General features: G+C 32.0%; 1 protein-coding gene across 5 annotated transcripts in view; it reads right to left on the bottom strand.

Annotated features, from left to right (window-relative positions):
- The window catches only part of LOC143068914 (girdin-like), a 66,421-nt gene that overhangs the window by 27,958 nt on the left and 21,183 nt on the right, over window positions 1-17,280 (bottom strand). For all 5 annotated transcript variants that reach the window (XM_076243281.1, XM_076243283.1, XM_076243284.1 and 2 more), the window contains exons 6-14: window positions 16,799-16,918; window positions 15,910-16,067; window positions 12,109-12,190; window positions 11,463-11,534; window positions 10,728-10,814; window positions 10,101-10,247; window positions 8,603-8,738; window positions 6,372-7,759; window positions 1,487-1,614 (exon numbers count right to left, since the gene is read on the bottom strand). In XM_076243281.1, coding sequence (XP_076099396.1) covers window positions 1,487-1,614; window positions 6,372-7,759; window positions 8,603-8,738; window positions 10,101-10,247; window positions 10,728-10,814; window positions 11,463-11,534; window positions 12,109-12,190; window positions 15,910-16,067; window positions 16,799-16,918 — 2,318 coding nt within the window. The remainder of the gene's footprint in view (window positions 1-1,486; window positions 1,615-6,371; window positions 7,760-8,602; window positions 8,739-10,100; window positions 10,248-10,727; window positions 10,815-11,462; window positions 11,535-12,108; window positions 12,191-15,909; window positions 16,068-16,798; window positions 16,919-17,280) is intronic.

The raw sequence follows: 17,280 nt of genomic DNA, 5'->3' as shown, positions 1-17,280 counted from the left end.
CCTCATTTTTAAGCAATTAAGCACTTCAAAATACCAACTCAGCAGTTTCAGTCAATATGCAATTAATATTACCAGTACCCCTACTCTTAATTCTTGAACAGGCAAAAGCCATATCTTTTCAGAAATACACGAAAATTTCATATGTAAGAAGTTATAGACCAGTAAGTTTTAAATTGTAAAAGCTGTTGCATAGATTTATTCATTTTTTTTTTACAGATGATACATAGATGTCAGATGGAAGTTCAGGTCAAGCTGAGTCACACAGCATCATGAGTTCAGATAAACTATATAACTGCTACAAAGTATTCTTATACATGCACATCTTTTCATTTAGACAACAGATAATGTACTGCCTACTGGTTGTTCATTCAAATGTCAATTTTTCAAAATTATAAATTAATTTGTTGGTTTTTTTTCCTGCAAAAACTGACCAATTCATTTTGGTTTTTTATATAATGACACTGTACTGGTGAGATAAGTTGTGTGGAGCATAATGTTTGGTACTTCTGAATGTTTGGGCACATAACATTGATTATGATTAATACCATTAGACTTAACATAAAATCTCAATACAAAGTCATTCAAGCAAGAGCCAGACCAAACATTTAACTAAATATCTATTTGCTTATTTGTCATCGAAGCTGGCATCATCAAACCATCCTTAATAATCTCTTTGCTTTTACCTAATTCACATTCTGTGAGTGTTTGTTCATGCAAATATATATATCTACTTCAAAATCTCATTTTCAAAACAATTTTTTGAAAGTCCTATTTTATATCTACATGATATCCTCTGCTATGATTTCTTGTTTAAACTTTTCATCACTATCACTTTAGTTTGTGAAAATAATGTTTCAATCTCTACTTTTAGTCATAGGTGTAAGATTGTTCTGACAAATTTGACAGACTTTCTGAGACTTATGCTTAATTGGACTGTTCCAAACCAAATAGAAAACATGAAAATTGCAGACTGATATTATTTAGGGTTAAAAGTTTTCTGTTCTGAAACTAACTAATGCCCTTACCACATTAAATATAATGTATATCTCTATACAGGTGATTTTTCATATATACATCATTTCTGGAACACTAAATAAAAAAGCCAAATCAAGGATGAATAACTCCCAAAAAGAAAGCAGTAATATATTTACTTTAAATCTGTTTTGTTGTAATGAATTATGGATTGAAAATTATACTACCTAAGAATGGACAGATAGACAAAGGAGGTGTCTTTTTAATAAATTATGGATTGAAAATTATACTACCAAAGTATAGACAGGTGGCACGACAAAGGAAGTGTACATGTCCTTTTAATGAATAATTGATTAAAAATCATACACCCTAAGAATGGACAGATAGACAGACCAAGGAACTGAGTTGTTGAATATGAAACCTCCCACTATCCTCAGACAGGGTTTAATAAAACTATTGTTTAACCTGACAGTGTCCTACCATCTCCATTCATTTATAATACTATATAACTTACTTATCATCTTGTGAGTGTTCAGCCATCACCAACTTTTCCTTGTTGATACCAACTCTTTCTAACTCTCCATTTAACTTTTCTAGTTCATTGCTTAACTGCTGACTTTTAATCTTTTCATTAACCAATTCCTAAAACAAAATAAAAGCATACAGAATACCATATTATACAAGACCAATCCTGTGTCTGGACCTGTGTGGCTCATGCAATTAATTGAGGTTACTTAAAATTGAGAATGGATATGCGGGAATGTATCAAAGAGACAACAAGAGTGCACACGTTGAAATGTCTCGCCTTCTTTACTAATCATTAGTATTATGTTGATAGAGCTTAATATAAAGCTTTACTACAACTGTCACATAAAATCAACATTAACCAAAGAAAACGAAACATTGATCAATGAACCATGAAAATGAGGTCAAGGTCAGATGAACCATGCCAGGCAGACATGTACAGCTAACAATTCTTTAATACAACAAATATAGTGGACTTATTGCTTATAAATTAAGAAAAACAGACCAAAACACAAACACTTAACACTTAGCAATGGACCGTGAAAATGAGGTCAAGGTCAAATAAAACCTGCGTAACAGACATATAGATCATAAAATATTTCCATACACCAAATATAGTTGACTAATGCATAAAGAACTAGATATCATTGAGATGGGAGCCATCTCTGTGGGCCCCGCTGTGAATAATGTGCATTAAAAAACTGTATCTTTACCATAGGACATGGGTTTGTCAACTGAAATCAAAGTTTTTGACCTTGACCTTTGACCTAGGAAGTTGTAAATAAATTATGACACACCCTTTGGTGTTGGTTTATGAACATGTCAAGTATAAAATTTGAAATGATAACGGTTCTCAAGATATAGAGCGGACACGATCTTTACCATAGGACACGGGGTTGTCAACTGAAACCAAAGTTTTTGACCTTGACCTTTGACCTAGGAAGTTGCACATAAATTATGACACACCCTTTGGTGTTGGTTTATATACATGTCAAGTATAAACTTTGAAATGATAATGGTTCTCAAGATGTAGAGCGGACACGATCTTTTCCATAGGACATGGGGTTGTCAACTGAAACCAAAGTTTTTGACCTTGACCTTTGACCTAGGAAGTTGTACATAAATTATGACATATCCTCTGATATTGGTTTATATACATTTCAGGTATAAACTTTAAAATGATAACGGTTCTCAAGATATAGAGCGGACACAATCTTTACCATAGGACATGGGGTTGTCAACTGAAACCAAAGTTTTTGACCTTGAACTTTGCCCTAGGCAGTCGTTCATAAATTATGACACACCCTCTGGTGTTGGTTCATATACATGTCAAGTATAAACTTTGAAATCATAACGGTTCTCAAGATATAGAGCGGACACGATCTTCACCACAGGACACAGGGTTGTCAACTGAAACCAAAGTTTTTTGACCTTGACCTTTGACCTAGGAAGTTGTACATACATCATGACACGCCCTCTGGTGGTGGTTAATAAACATGTAAAGTATAAAGTATGAAATCATAATGGTTCTCTAGATATGGAGCGGACACAAAGTTATTACAAAGTGTTACGGACGGACGGACGGACAGACTGATCACTATAGGGCGACCCGCCTTTGGCGGGGCCCTAATTAGAAAAATAGACCAAAACTCAAAAACTTAACTTTGACCACTGAACCATGAAAATGAGGTCAAGGTCAGATGACACCTGTCAGCTAGACATGTACACCTTACAATCATTCCATACATCAAATATAGTAGACCTATTGCATATAGTATAAGAAAAACAGACCAAAACACAAAAACTTAACTATAACCACTGAACCATGAAAATGAGGTCAAGGTCAGATGACACCTGCCAGTTGGACATGTACACCTTACAGTCCTTCCATACACCGAATATACTAGACCTATTGCTTATAGTATCTGAGATATAGACTTGACCACCAAAACTTAACCTTGTTCACTGATCCATGAAATGAGGTCGAGGTCAAGTGAAAACTGTCTGACGGACATGAGGACCTTGCAAGTTACGCACATACCAAATATAGTTGTCCAATTACTTATTATAAGAGAGAATTTAACATTACAAAAAATCTTAACTTTTTTTTCAAGTAGTCACTGAACCATGAAAATGAGGTCAAAGACATTGGACATGTGACTGACGGAAAGTTTGTAACATGAGGCATCTATATACAAAGTATGAAGCATCCAGGTCTTCTACCTTCTAAAATATAAAGCTTTTAAGAAGTTAGCTAACGCTGCCGCCGTAGCCGCCGTAGCCGCCGCCGCCGCCGCCGGATCACTATCCCTATGTCGAGCTTTCTGCAACAAAAGTTGCAGGCTCGACAAAAACCAGGCCAAGGAACAGCAAACATGTATACTGAAGTATAACTGATTGGTCCCTCAAATCACTGACTCCAAGATAAAAGAGTGTTGTAAAATTTTAAATTATTAATCTGCAAAAAGTGCTTCATTTTAAAAATTTGTATCACTCTACAAGTCAACATTTTCATGCTGCAGACCAAATATATATTCATTCCCTTCCAAATAGGTCATAAAATTTTGACGAAATTGTCCATGTACTATGAGTATTCTAAAATTTCAAATCATGAGAATAGCAGACTTGAACAGGAGAGTTAAAAGCATGAAAACTAACTTCTTTTCAGAACAGTTCTGAAAAGCTTCAAGGGTTCTCTTCCTCGCATAGTACAGCTTAATATCATAAATTGATTATGGATGTGACATAAAAGAAACGTTAAATTCTAATACAGGATTCATTAATTATAATTAACTTTAAAAAAACATATATAGGCTTGGATTAATCATCTGGTCCAAGACCTTGGCAAAACAAATTCTAGACAAGCCAAGTTCATATAATCAAAGTTTAAAGAACACAACTTTTATTTATAATCAATTTACTATGTAAAATTCTTGAAATGCAGAATCAAGTTTTCTTTTTTCACAACCAGGTATAAATTTTATGCATGTGTAAATTTTTAAAATCTAAAATAATGACCATGCATTACTTTGAAATTGAAATTCTGTTATAACAAAATTCATGACCACACATTTATTAGAAACTTAAACCCTAAAATGAAACACACTATCATAATTCTAGTCCAATATACATGTATTGGCAAACAATTTATTTTCTCTAACAATTAATATTTGTTTTTTTTATCAGTATTATCGTATACATGTAAGTATGTTTTTTTGATAGATGAAACAGCATTTAGGGCAATAGGCTATCATCATGAGCATCTTGAAATCAATTATCAGGATCTTTGTAGTTCAGAAATATTCTGCAAGCATTGAAGTATTACAAAATAAAACCTATACTTTATGATCCATGACATGATATAGTAAAAAATGTACATAAGTGAAATACTTTTCAATTATATCTTTTTAGGAAGTTATAAAACCTTAATTCTTTCATAAATAGTAAAGTAAATTGTAAGTCATAATGAAAATTTCACCAGGTAGAAAATTAATTCATGCATCAATTCCCATTTTCTATTTAACCCTTTTCAAAATTTTAAAAATGCATAAGAGTATCTGAAGAAGTAGGATGAAAAAAATCCACAGGGTCTTCATTTTGTCATGATTGATATTTAATAATGGAAGACCAAAAGGATTATGAATGAACTCAGGCACATCATAGAGTTTTGAGAAAATGTTTATTAAGGAAAGCCCAGACAAAATGGTATTTATCCTGAATTGCTATTTTTGATCAACTAAATGATATTAAACTGTTGTGCAGGCAATTCAAATGTATCACTCAAATGTTGGCGCAAACTATATTAGATGGGAGGGTTCCATAAAAGAGAAAACCTTCAATGATAAAGGAAGGTTGTACCATGAATCATCACTCAATATATAAAACTCTTACACTCTGAAACATCTGCGATAAAATAAATATTCTTCCATTTTAGAAGACTAGGAATACCTTTTCTAATTAACACTAATAAACATAATATTCCATATGATTTTAAAAAACTAAAGTCAGTGACACAAAAGAGCAATTTAACACAATTAAATTTACTATTCACCCACAGTGCATACATTGAACAAACACATGTATATAGAATACACAACTTTGAACTTAAAAGAAATGCAAAAAGGTATAAATAATTATCTTGCCGCATTCTGAATAGATATAATCAGCCATTTTACGTGTATGGTAATAATAGACTAAATAGTCAGAGCTAAGACATAAAAAATTCTATTTGGCAGGTCTAAATGTATTATGTTTCATTGGTTATCTCCCTTTATTTTAAATCAAGTCTTGGTTATCTCCCTTTATTTTAAATCAAGTCTTGGTTATCTCCCTTTATTTTAAATCAAGTCAATTACAAATGCAATGTTCAACCAAAAATATATGACCTGAATCAAGATGTTTCAAATATCACAATATTGACTGGAAATAAATACCATAACTTCAAATCAACATCCATGTGCCAACGTAGAAAGATTGTCATTTTCTGACTAACATGTATGCATAAGTCATAGTGTAAACACTTTTTTCTCATAACACAAAATTTGATTTCTGTAATTCACAAACAAAAAATACATATTCATGAATGTGTTACTGTCAACGTATATTTGTTCCGCCTGACAGATGTTCCACCAGAAACTTTGTTATAAACAATGTCATAACATCTGTTCCTGTTGGAACAAATATTCTATATCATTCATTCCGTTAGGAACATATACTGTAATATTTATTCCAGTGGAAATAATATTCCAGAATACTTTTTCCTTTTGGAACTTATATTATAAAGGAACTTCTATTCCATGACATTCTGACTAAACATAGATATGCTACAACAACCTCTGCAATAAGACATCTAAAGAAGAAAATGAAATACTGACCTCTCTGAGTGTTGCTATGGTTTTCTTGTTTATATTTGACTGTTGTAATATCTCTCTATTTTCTCTTTCAAATTCATGTAACTTTGACGATGTTTCTTTCTGTGTTTCTAACGTCCGTTTGACACTTCGATGTTCTCTTTCCATTATATTACACTTTGTTGTCAGTTCATCAACAGTAGTGTCTTTTAACTGTACTGACTGCTTCAGTCTTTTGTTTTCCTTTTCTAGCACTGCTTTAGAAGTCTGTAACTTACTAACTTCATTTTCAAGTTCTGAACTTTCCTTTTCTACATTATGTAATCGCTTACTAGACATTTTCATTTCTTCCATTGTTTTTTGTAACTTTTCATTTTCTACCTCTAAATCAGTATTGTCTTTCTCTAACTGATTCAGACGTTTTGTGGTTACCTCTAGAGATTTCTGAATTCTCTGATTTTCATTGTCCAGATCTAACAGATCCAATTCCATCTGTTCTTGCTTAGTCCTCTGATTTCTCTGATTCTCTAGACTTTTCCTCAGCTGTTGTATTTCCCTGTTCATCGAATCTTTTTCACTTTCTAATTCAGCTATCCTTGATGAAGCGCTTTTCATAGAGTGTAATGACCTTTCCAACTTTTTATTTTCCACTGTCAAGTTAATATTTTCTTGCTCTAAATTTTCCTTTTTCTGTAATGCCGACTTTAGTGTCTGAACAGATTTTTGTAACTTTCTGTTCTCTACCTCCAAATCAGAGTTTTCTTGCTCTAACACCTCACTTTTATCACATGTCAACTGAAGAGTTGCTATACTCTTACGTAATTCTGAATTCTCTTTTTCAAATTGTGAATTTTCTGTTTCTAATTCATTTATGTGATCTGAGTTTAATTTTAATTTAGAAAATGATTTTTGTATTTGTCTATTTTCATGTTCTAATTTTGATGTTACTTGATTTTTTGCCGTCACCGTTTCATGCAATTGTTTATTTTCTTTTTCTAATTCTTTCAGACGTGTATCATTCGTCTGCTCATTTCTTTGTCTTATAACATGGACCGTCTGCTGGAGGTTGTCATTTTCAGCCTCTAATTCTCTGACTTGTCTCTCATAATTATCCTTAAGTGTTTCGAGAGTTTGAGCAAGATTGTCTCTTTCTCTAGCTGCTACATGTAGATTTTGTTCTAAGTCTATGCACTGTTGAGAACTATCGTTTGAAGAACCCTGAAGTTTTTCTATTTTCTTTGCTAGTCTCTGGTTTTCTTTTTCCAATTCCAAATTGAGAGAAGTGTTTTCAATTAAAGAACTTTCCCGCAGTTCTTCAATCTTTTTCTTTAATCTCTGGTTTTCCAGATCTAGTCTTAGCACTTTGGCATTAGTTGTCTCTGCCATTTGATCAGATAAAGTACCACAAATGCCTAAAAAATAGTAAACAGATTATAGTTTAAATGTAAAAATATAAACACAGTTATGCTTCACAACAATTATAAATGATCTTTAATAAATCTTTTTAAAATGTATTTTTTTTGCCATGACAAATAGTACTGTAAATTCAGATATTATCGAGATGTTTTTATTTTTGCGAAAAATGCAACGAGTTGTAAATGCAATAATTTAAACTCGCATTTTGAAATATTTTATATAACTAAACTAGATTTTTCTCAATATCGTAAAAATAAAAATCGCATTTACCCTTTAAGTGTTAAATGACAAAATCGCAATAATAAATGCATGCAAAAATTTCTGAATTTACAGTACTGAGTTCCAAGTAAAATATCAACAGTTTTGTGAGTAAATAGTTTACTTGTTTTCTGCAGCATTTATTATATGAAAATATAAATGTTTACCTTTATAAGAAACCCTTATTATTTAAGGTTTAATAACCCAAACATATTAATATATTTGGAGCTATATTACCAAAACAGGTCTTGTGAAGTAAATAAATATTATCCTACATAATAGCACTTGTACAAAGCCAGAATGGTGCAAGTTTCTTTTCTAGGCTGCTCTCTGATTTTTAGTTCATTTCTCTCTGAAGGGCTAATAGTTTATTTTATACTTGTTTACTATTGACTTTTCACTAAGTATTAAAAACAAAAGAGTTAATCTCCTAATAATTTTCATTTTATCACTTTTACTGTCTTTATTTTGTTTTTATAATCATAAATATTTTCTGTGCGTCAGCTATAAAACTCCCTACATTTCTACCTATTACATTCAAAACAGTATACAATGGAAAGATAAAAAAACAACAAAATTACCAGAAATTTTAAGTCTTGCAGAAACCAGTTCATGTTCCAAATTTGTGCTTTCATTCATGTTGGATTTCTTTTCAAACTGTAGCTGTGCATTGTCCTCTGTGAGAATCTTGATCTTTTCTCTGTCAGCATCTCTTTCCTACAATAGTTCATATTTCATTTGTTTTGTAATATAAACATATATTGTTATTTAAATTCCAAATTAACATAGATCATTCAAAATTATCTCCCCTTGACTTAAACCACAATTTTTAAATATTTTGATTTTATGTGAATGTTTTTTTCTTCTTATGTACATTTATTATATAGAATATTTAGTTTCTTTAATATTTTAGAATAACTGAAGTCAATCATATGCATATTCTAAGGTCAATAAATTGAAAGTGAAAAAAAAAAATATTTCTTGAATAGTTTCTATTTTTTGTTTTTTTCAAATTACTTGTAAAACCAATTTATGAGGAAATGCGGTTCAGACAAATGGAAAAGAAGTGTGACCTTATAAAGTGTGGAGAAATCTTGCAGTTTCAAAGCCAACAGTAGTTATACCCCTATTTGACATCAACATTAAAGGGGCACTAGCTGTCAAATTCATGGTCACGGATTTGACTCAAATTCTCATATTTGATTTATAACAATGTAAAATATTTATCCAAACTATCAAAATTCTAAAACAGTTTACAGAGCATGGGGTAGATAATATATAGGTTCGTTTCGTGTGTATTTTAGTCCAGACGCCATCTAATTAACTATCGATTTGACCTCAGATGACCATATAAGCGATGTAAACATAAATAAAGATATGAAAAGATTAATCCAACACGTGCAATTGGATTTTTATAGGTCTGTTTGATTTTATTTTATAGATTAAAAAAAGATGTTTCTCATGGTTTTTAACCGTAAAAGAATGATTTTATGTGCATCAAATTAGTAATCAAATTATTTACTGTAGTTTCACTTTCATTGTTGACATTCTTTATCTTTAAATAACCAGCACACGTACAATGCATGCGTTGTCAATCTCTAGCTAGGGGTTAAATTGAAGTTCACTTGAATACCGATTTAAAGAGGTCGACTCATTCACTTGCAAGTGAATAACTATTTATCAATGTTTCTTAGTGTAATTTGACAAAATTGAACATTTTTGGCTGCAAAAAGCGAATGGTTATTTCACTATTTCACTTTCATTATTGACTGAACAGAAAAAAAATCAAACTTTAGATTTTTTATATATCTCGTAGCTAGTGCCCCTTTAAAGGATTTTCAAAACACAGAGAGTTTCTCTCCAACAACAAGACTCGATGACAGGCTTTTTGTATAACTTCTAGAAGAAAGTATCCAATATCACTCTACATGGATCTTGATGGATAACTGTGTTGACATTTTTCTTTATTTCAAGGATATTTAAGTTTATTCTTTTGTTCCACAGTAAATAAAACCTATCATTCCAATTTAAAACATTCTAATCCAAGGGAGATAACTATTGTTTTTGAAGCTCACTAACCAATGTCATCTCTTCTACTTGTTGTCTATATCTCATCAGTTCATTTTCTAACTCTATCACTGTTTCTACACGTTTATGACTCGTAGACAGTTGCTCCTCTAATATGTTCTTAGTTTCTGTCAGTATAGCATTATCCTCTCTAAGTTCCTGTAATAGTCAAATGTACATATTGATTGTCCATAAACATAATAATATCTTGTAAGCATTAGTATAACTGTCCAAATTTTTCTTCTTCAAAAGTCATAACCTTTCATCTCATGTAAAGTGTAACTGATTATATAGATGATATTTACTTATCAGGATAACCATCAGAAGATTGGAAAAAAAGAAGAATGTTCCTGAAGACACAAATGGCCCTGCTCAAGTTTGATTATATTACATTAAGGAATAACAATACAACTAGAAGCAAAATCATGAAAATGAAATTTTAATTTGATAAAGACTTATCTAAATTTATATCCTAAATTAAAAAAAAAATTTCTTTTGTTTATAATTTTGTTATAAAATATTGAGAAATGAACTGATTCGCCACTTTAATTTGTCTGGGTGGTGGAAAATAATCATAACATATTATATCAATTTTCCCTGTTATAGACATTAACATGTTCAACACTATGACCTACTTACATTGACCCTGGACTTGTAGAATTCCAACTCATTTAATTTCTCTTTACACTTTGTCAACTCAGCCTGGTATGCATTAGATTGTGCTACCTGTGATAAAAATAGAATATAATATAATGTCAAGCTTTAATTTAGATATACGAGCTACCTTAAACTGCTTTATTTTCAACATTGTTTAAACATTAAGAGCACTGGTTTGAAAATACATGTCTATTCTATTTGTGTTCAATCTGTTGCAGTTTTTTATAACTCAAAACACCCACTATGACAGAGTTCTTCCATCAGCAAAATTCTATACAGATGAAAACAGATACGGTTTATGAGCGATTTATTTTAGCAGAAAGAACAAGAATGTATCCATAGTACACGGATGCCCCACTCGCACTATAATTTTCCATGTGTAGTGGACAGTGAAATTGGGGTCAAAACTTTAATTCGAAATTAAAATTAGAAAGATCATATCATAGGGAACATGTGTGCTAAGTTTCAAGTTGATGTGACTTCAACTTCATCAAAAACCACCTTGACCAAAAACTTTAACCTGAACGGACGAACGGAGGCACAGATCAGAAAACATAATGCCCCTCTACTATCGTAGATGGGGCATAAAAATAAGGTGGATATAAATCATCAGGAATATGAGAAACTTGAGATTTAATTATAAGGTGGATATAAATCATCAGGAATATGAGAAACTTGAGATTTAATTAAATGTTTTCCATGATTCATAACTCTTACCTTTTCCCTCAAAATATCAAGCTCATCTCTCAACAGTCTGGCAGCTCTTGCATCTTGTATCAAAGTAGCATTCTGTAATACACAAACAAATAATTATGATCTCTAATAATAGCATAGCAGAAAATAAATTTTGATTTTACTGGTATGAAAAATAATCATTTCAGAAATTTGTATAATGCTTTTATTTATACAAAAATGCTATGGGACTAGAATCAAATTAACTAGAAATTGATTTTAAGCAATTTAACTGACAATCCTAGTCAATTAAGATTGGAGTCGAGTGCAACAGCACGAACGGAGTTCGAACTCACATCCTCAGTGTTGACTGACTAGTGATGACAGTAGTAACAACTTAGGCCACCTAGGCCCAACCTTTTTTTTCAGGTATTCTTCCAATCTCACAGCTTGATTTCATGCTCCATAGAATATTATCCATAAAACATAAGATTTCAAAATGATGAATTTTGAACAAAAATACCATTTAAACAAATCTGATACGGGTATCTAAACTAGGGTTTTCTATGGATATATTTTGCATAAAATTGGCAAACATATCTTTCACACTATATATTTTTTCATAAATATTCAGAAATACAATGATTATTTTTAAGGAGTGTGCAGTGTATTAAAGGTAAGTATAACTAACCTCATTTTTAAGTTTGGAAACAATGCCTTTATTATCATCCTGGTCTACTTGTAGATCTGAAATTAATTCTTGCTTATCTTCCCTGGAAAATAAATATAAAATATAAGCAATTAAAATGATTGTAAACTGTAATAATTCATGATTAAAGATAAAGTAATTTTTTTAATGTTTGCATTATCATGTACTACCAAGTGACCAAAGCCTAGGTACTTACATGCTTAATGTGTAAGAAAATGTCTTAATCCTGTCAAGAACTGGTTTAAGGGAGATAACTGTATTATTTTAGTCATGAAAGCTGGTTATTTGTTCATATATATTTTTTGTTAAATACTTTGTTTAGTTTGAACATATTTTATTGTTCAATAATGACAAATGGATTAGACACCAGTTTTTCAACTTTAATAGTAACATCTTCTCCAATACATACATAAATATACACATGAATGAACATTACATATATATTTGACTTTAACCAATTATCATTTTAGCATGAAGGTATAACCAGGTGCTCTGCAGGGCGCAGCTTTATACAACCGCAGAGGTCGGACCCTGAACAGTTGGGGCAAGTATGGACACAACATTCAAGCTTGATACAGCTCTGAATTTTGATTGTGATCAAATTTTTGACATAATATGAGTTTCTGGCACAAAACAAATGTCAAGATCTTACAAATCTATTGTTCAATATTGTGCAATTAAAGATTTCTTCTTCAAACTTTTTAAATAATTTGGAATTTGAGAAATTTGGAAAAACAATTTGAAAACTACTTCACCCCCCCTCTTTTTTTGCAATAATTCCAAAATCTGACATTTCTTTATACATAATTTACAAGTAGTGTAAGGGAGGTAAATCTGAACATACCCAATAATGTATGTGAAATGTTTTTGAATTACCTCCCTTACACTGCTTTTAAATGGCTTAATTGTCCATTGACTCCTTTTTTTACCCTTTTGCCCCTAATTCTAAAACATTTTCAGCAATAACCCTCCAAAGTCAATACTAACCATGCCTTCTCGGTATGAAAACTTGTGGTATAATTTCAGAGAGATTCATACACTTAAACACAAGTTATTCTTTGAAAACAACAAACTAGAGGCTCTAAAGAGCCTGTGTCGCTCACCTTGGTCTCTGTGAATATTAAACAAAGGAAGCAGATGGATTCATGACAAAATTGTGTTTTGGTGATGGTGATGTATTTGTACGTCTTACTTTACTGAACATTCTTGCTGCTTATAGTTATCTCTATCTATAATGAACTTGGTCCATTAGTTTCAGTGGAAAATGTTAGTAAAAATTTACAAATTTTATAAAAATTGTTAAAAATTGACTATAAAGGACAATAACTCCTTAGGGGATCAATTGACCATTTCAGTTATGTTGACTTATTTGTAAATCTTACTTTGTTGTACATTATTGCTGTTTAAAGTTTATCTCTATCTATAATAATATTCAAGATAATAACCCAAAACAGTAAAATTTCCTTAAAATTACCAATTTAGGGGCAGCAACCAAACAACGGGTTGTCCGATTCATCTGAAAATTTCAGGGCAGATAGATTTTGACCTGATAAACAATTTTACCCATGTCAGATTTGCTCTAAATGCTTTGGTTTTTGAGTTATAAGCCCAAAACTGCATTTTACCCCTATGTTCTATTTTTAGCTATGGCGGCCATCTTCATTGGATGGCCGGGTCACCGGACACATTTTTTAAACTAGATACCCCACAGATGATTGTGGCCAAGTTTGGATTAATTTGGCCCAGTAGTTTCAGAGGAGAAGAGTTTTGTAAAAGATTACTAAGATTTACGAAAAATTGTTAAAAATTGACTATAAAGGGCAATAACTCCTAAAGGGGTCAACTGATCATTTCGGTCATGCTGACTTATTTGTAAATCTAACTTTGCTGAACATTATTGCTGTAAACAGTTTATCTCTATCTATAATAATATTCAAGATAATAACCAACTAGAGGCTCTAAAGAGCCTGTGTCGCTCACCTTGGTCTATGTGAATATTAAACAATGGACACAGATGGATTCATGACAAAATTGTGTTTTGGTGATGGTGATGTGTTTGTAGATCTTACTTTACTAAACATTCTTGCTGCTTACAATTATCTCTATCTATAACAGTACTTTCTGTGGAAAATGTTATTGAAAATCTTCAAATTTTAAGAAAATTGATAAAAATTGACTATGAAGGGCAATAACTCCTTCGGGGGTCAATTGACTATTTTGGTCATACTGACTTATTTTTAGTTCTTACTTTGCTGTACATTATTGCTGTTTACAGTTTATCTCTATCTATAATAATATTCAAGATAGTAACAAAAAAACAGCAAAATTTCCTCAAAATTACCAATTCAGGGCAGCAACCTAACAAGCGATTATCCGATTCATCTGAAAATTCCAGGGCAGATAGATCGTGACCTGATCAACAATTTGACTTCCTGTCAGATTTGCTCTTAATGCGTTGGTTTTTGAGTTATAAGCCAAAAACTGCATTTTACCCCCATGTTCTATTTTTAGCCATGGCGGCCATCTTGGTTTGTTGGCCGAGTTACCGGACACATTTTTTTAACTAGATACCCCAATGATGATTATGGCTAAGTTTGGTTAAATTTGGCCCAGTAGTTTCAGAGGAGAAGATTTTTCTAAAAGATTACTAAGATTTACGAAAAATGGTTAAAAATTGACTATAAAGGGCAATAACTCCTAAAGTGGTCAACTGACCATTTTGGTCATGTTGACTTATTTGTAGATCTTACTTTGCTGAACATTATTGCTGTTTACAGTTTATCTCTATCTATAATAATATTCAAGATAATAACCAAAAACAGCAAAATTTTCCTTAAAATTACCATTTCAGGGGCAGCAACCCAACAACGAAATGTTCGATTCATCTGAAAATTTCAGGGCAGATAGATCTTGACCTGATGAACAATATTACTCCTGTCAGATTTGCTCTAAATGCTTTGGTTTTTGAGTTATAAGCCAAAAACTGCATTTTACCCCTTTGTTCTATTTTTAGCCATGGTGGCCATCTTGGTTGGTTGGCCGGGTCACCGGACACATTTTTTAAACTAGATACCCCAATGATGATTGTGGCTAAGTTTGGTTTAATTTGGCCCAGTAGTTTCAGAGGAGAAGATTTTTGTAAAAGTTAACGACGAAGGACGACGCCGGACGCCGGACGAAAAGTGATGGGAAAAGCTCACTTGGCCCTTTGGGCCAGGTGAGCTAAAAAAGCTTATTTTGGGCCCCCGTTTTGGCTCTTTATTCCTCAACTATTGGGACCATATCCCCAAAAATCAATCCCAATCTTACTTAAGTGGTATTGAACCTTCTGGTAAAAATTGATAGAGATCCATTCACTAAAACAAAAGTTATTGCCCAGAAACTTAATGCATCTTCGAACGACGACAACATGATACCATTCTACGATGCATAATTTTTTTTGTGGTCGTATAAAAATAAATTACATATAAATTTGAAGAATCCAATCAATGGATTTTTTCTACTTAATATAGCTAATTGAGTGCATCTATTTTCAGATTAAATAAACACAAACACACAGAGCTGTGTAAAATAAAATATGTTAAATACTTAAATGTAATACAAATCAGTGCAAATAACATATTTTACCTTTTAAAGTTTCTGCATCAATTTTCAGATAGCTGCTTTAAACAATTCTAAACCTAAACATTCAAGTTTCCAGATTAAAGCTTTATACTAATTCCCCAAACTTACAATTTCTGCCCAAGTTTCCTGATTTTAACTTTATACTATTCCCTAACTTACAATTCCTGTCTAAGTTTCCTGATTTTAGCTTTACAATCAGCCAGTTCCACTACCATGTGATGTTTCTCTGGACTGGTGGGAGGGGCCATAGGTAATGCAGTATTCCCTCGGGACTGTTTTTGATAGAAGTCTCTCTCCTGTGCCAATTCTGTAAGGATCTGAAATGTAAAATAACTTTGATTTAACATTCACCATTTGGAGTATAAGAACATCAATAAGAGTTTTAAAAGTATCACATTCTTTAAATAAGACAATAGGTCGGGGACCATTTCTTTGAATCTAGTTGCACTTTAACAATCAGAATACAATGTAACATTTGAAATATATCTTAGGTGTTGAAAATGTATTAAATACAACATCAATCAAATTATATTTGTGCTACAAATTTCTAATTGACAGTTTTATACTTTTTTAGATTGCAAAATCAAACTAAATAAATGGAGAATGTTTCTGTGGGACACTGATGATGCCCCCGCTTGCATATAAAGTTATAAATGGGGACATAAAAAGAATTGTAAAAGTGACGTGCATGCATATTTAAACTTTGTGTTTTGTGGTAATAAAAATACACAGAGCATGCAAACAAAAAATTCAGCAATTTTTCCATATGCTAAGGTGCATAACTATAAACTGCAGAAATGATGTGCCTAAATTTAAATCTGATCTGTGTTTTATGGTAATAAGCATTGTGTATAAGTTTCATAACATTTGTTTAGGCAAACTACAGTGAGAGTAAGGACATTAATTTTGAGACATGTGTACAGACATACAAGGGTAACACTTAATGTACCTCTGCTGCGTTGGGGGTATGAAAAATATGGAATGTGAAAGCAATAGAATTTCATTGTGGAAGGGATTGAATTCTTCATAAATATGGTCAATATCGCACCTCAAAATAATCATCTCTCTCCTTCAACAGTCTTGTTACATGGTTGAACATTTTTTCTGTATAAGTTTCTAACTGTTCTGTTGGTTCTATGTGCATGATGAATTCTGTGTCATCTGTAACCTGCAAATATAAAATAATGAAATTATATAAACATAAAAAAAAGCTTGGAGAGCTTATGGGAGTAACTTTGTTGTTACCATTGGATGTGGTGAAAATATGTTATTTTTGCAAAAATGTTTTAACTCATTCGCCCCCAAGACATTTTTGGAAAATCAGGCATTTTCGAAAATTTGCAAACATATGCAAATTATATGCAAATGAGCAAACTCCTGATGCTGTAACTGATGCTCATCTATTAAACTACTTATTGGGATTTGGGGGCGGATGGCATGGGTGGGGGGTGGAGTGGGAGGTGGAATATTTTCTCGTGGGTTTGAACCCACCGCCAGTGAAAAATGGTAATTTTCCGTCTATTTTCCGAT

The sequence above is a fragment of the Mytilus galloprovincialis genome, chromosome 3 (genome assembly GCF_965363235.1).
Source record: "Mytilus galloprovincialis chromosome 3, xbMytGall1.hap1.1, whole genome shotgun sequence".
In the NCBI taxonomy this organism is placed as follows: domain Eukaryota; kingdom Metazoa; phylum Mollusca; class Bivalvia; order Mytilida; family Mytilidae; genus Mytilus; species Mytilus galloprovincialis.
This window is presented reverse-complemented; position numbering and strand designations above follow the sequence as displayed.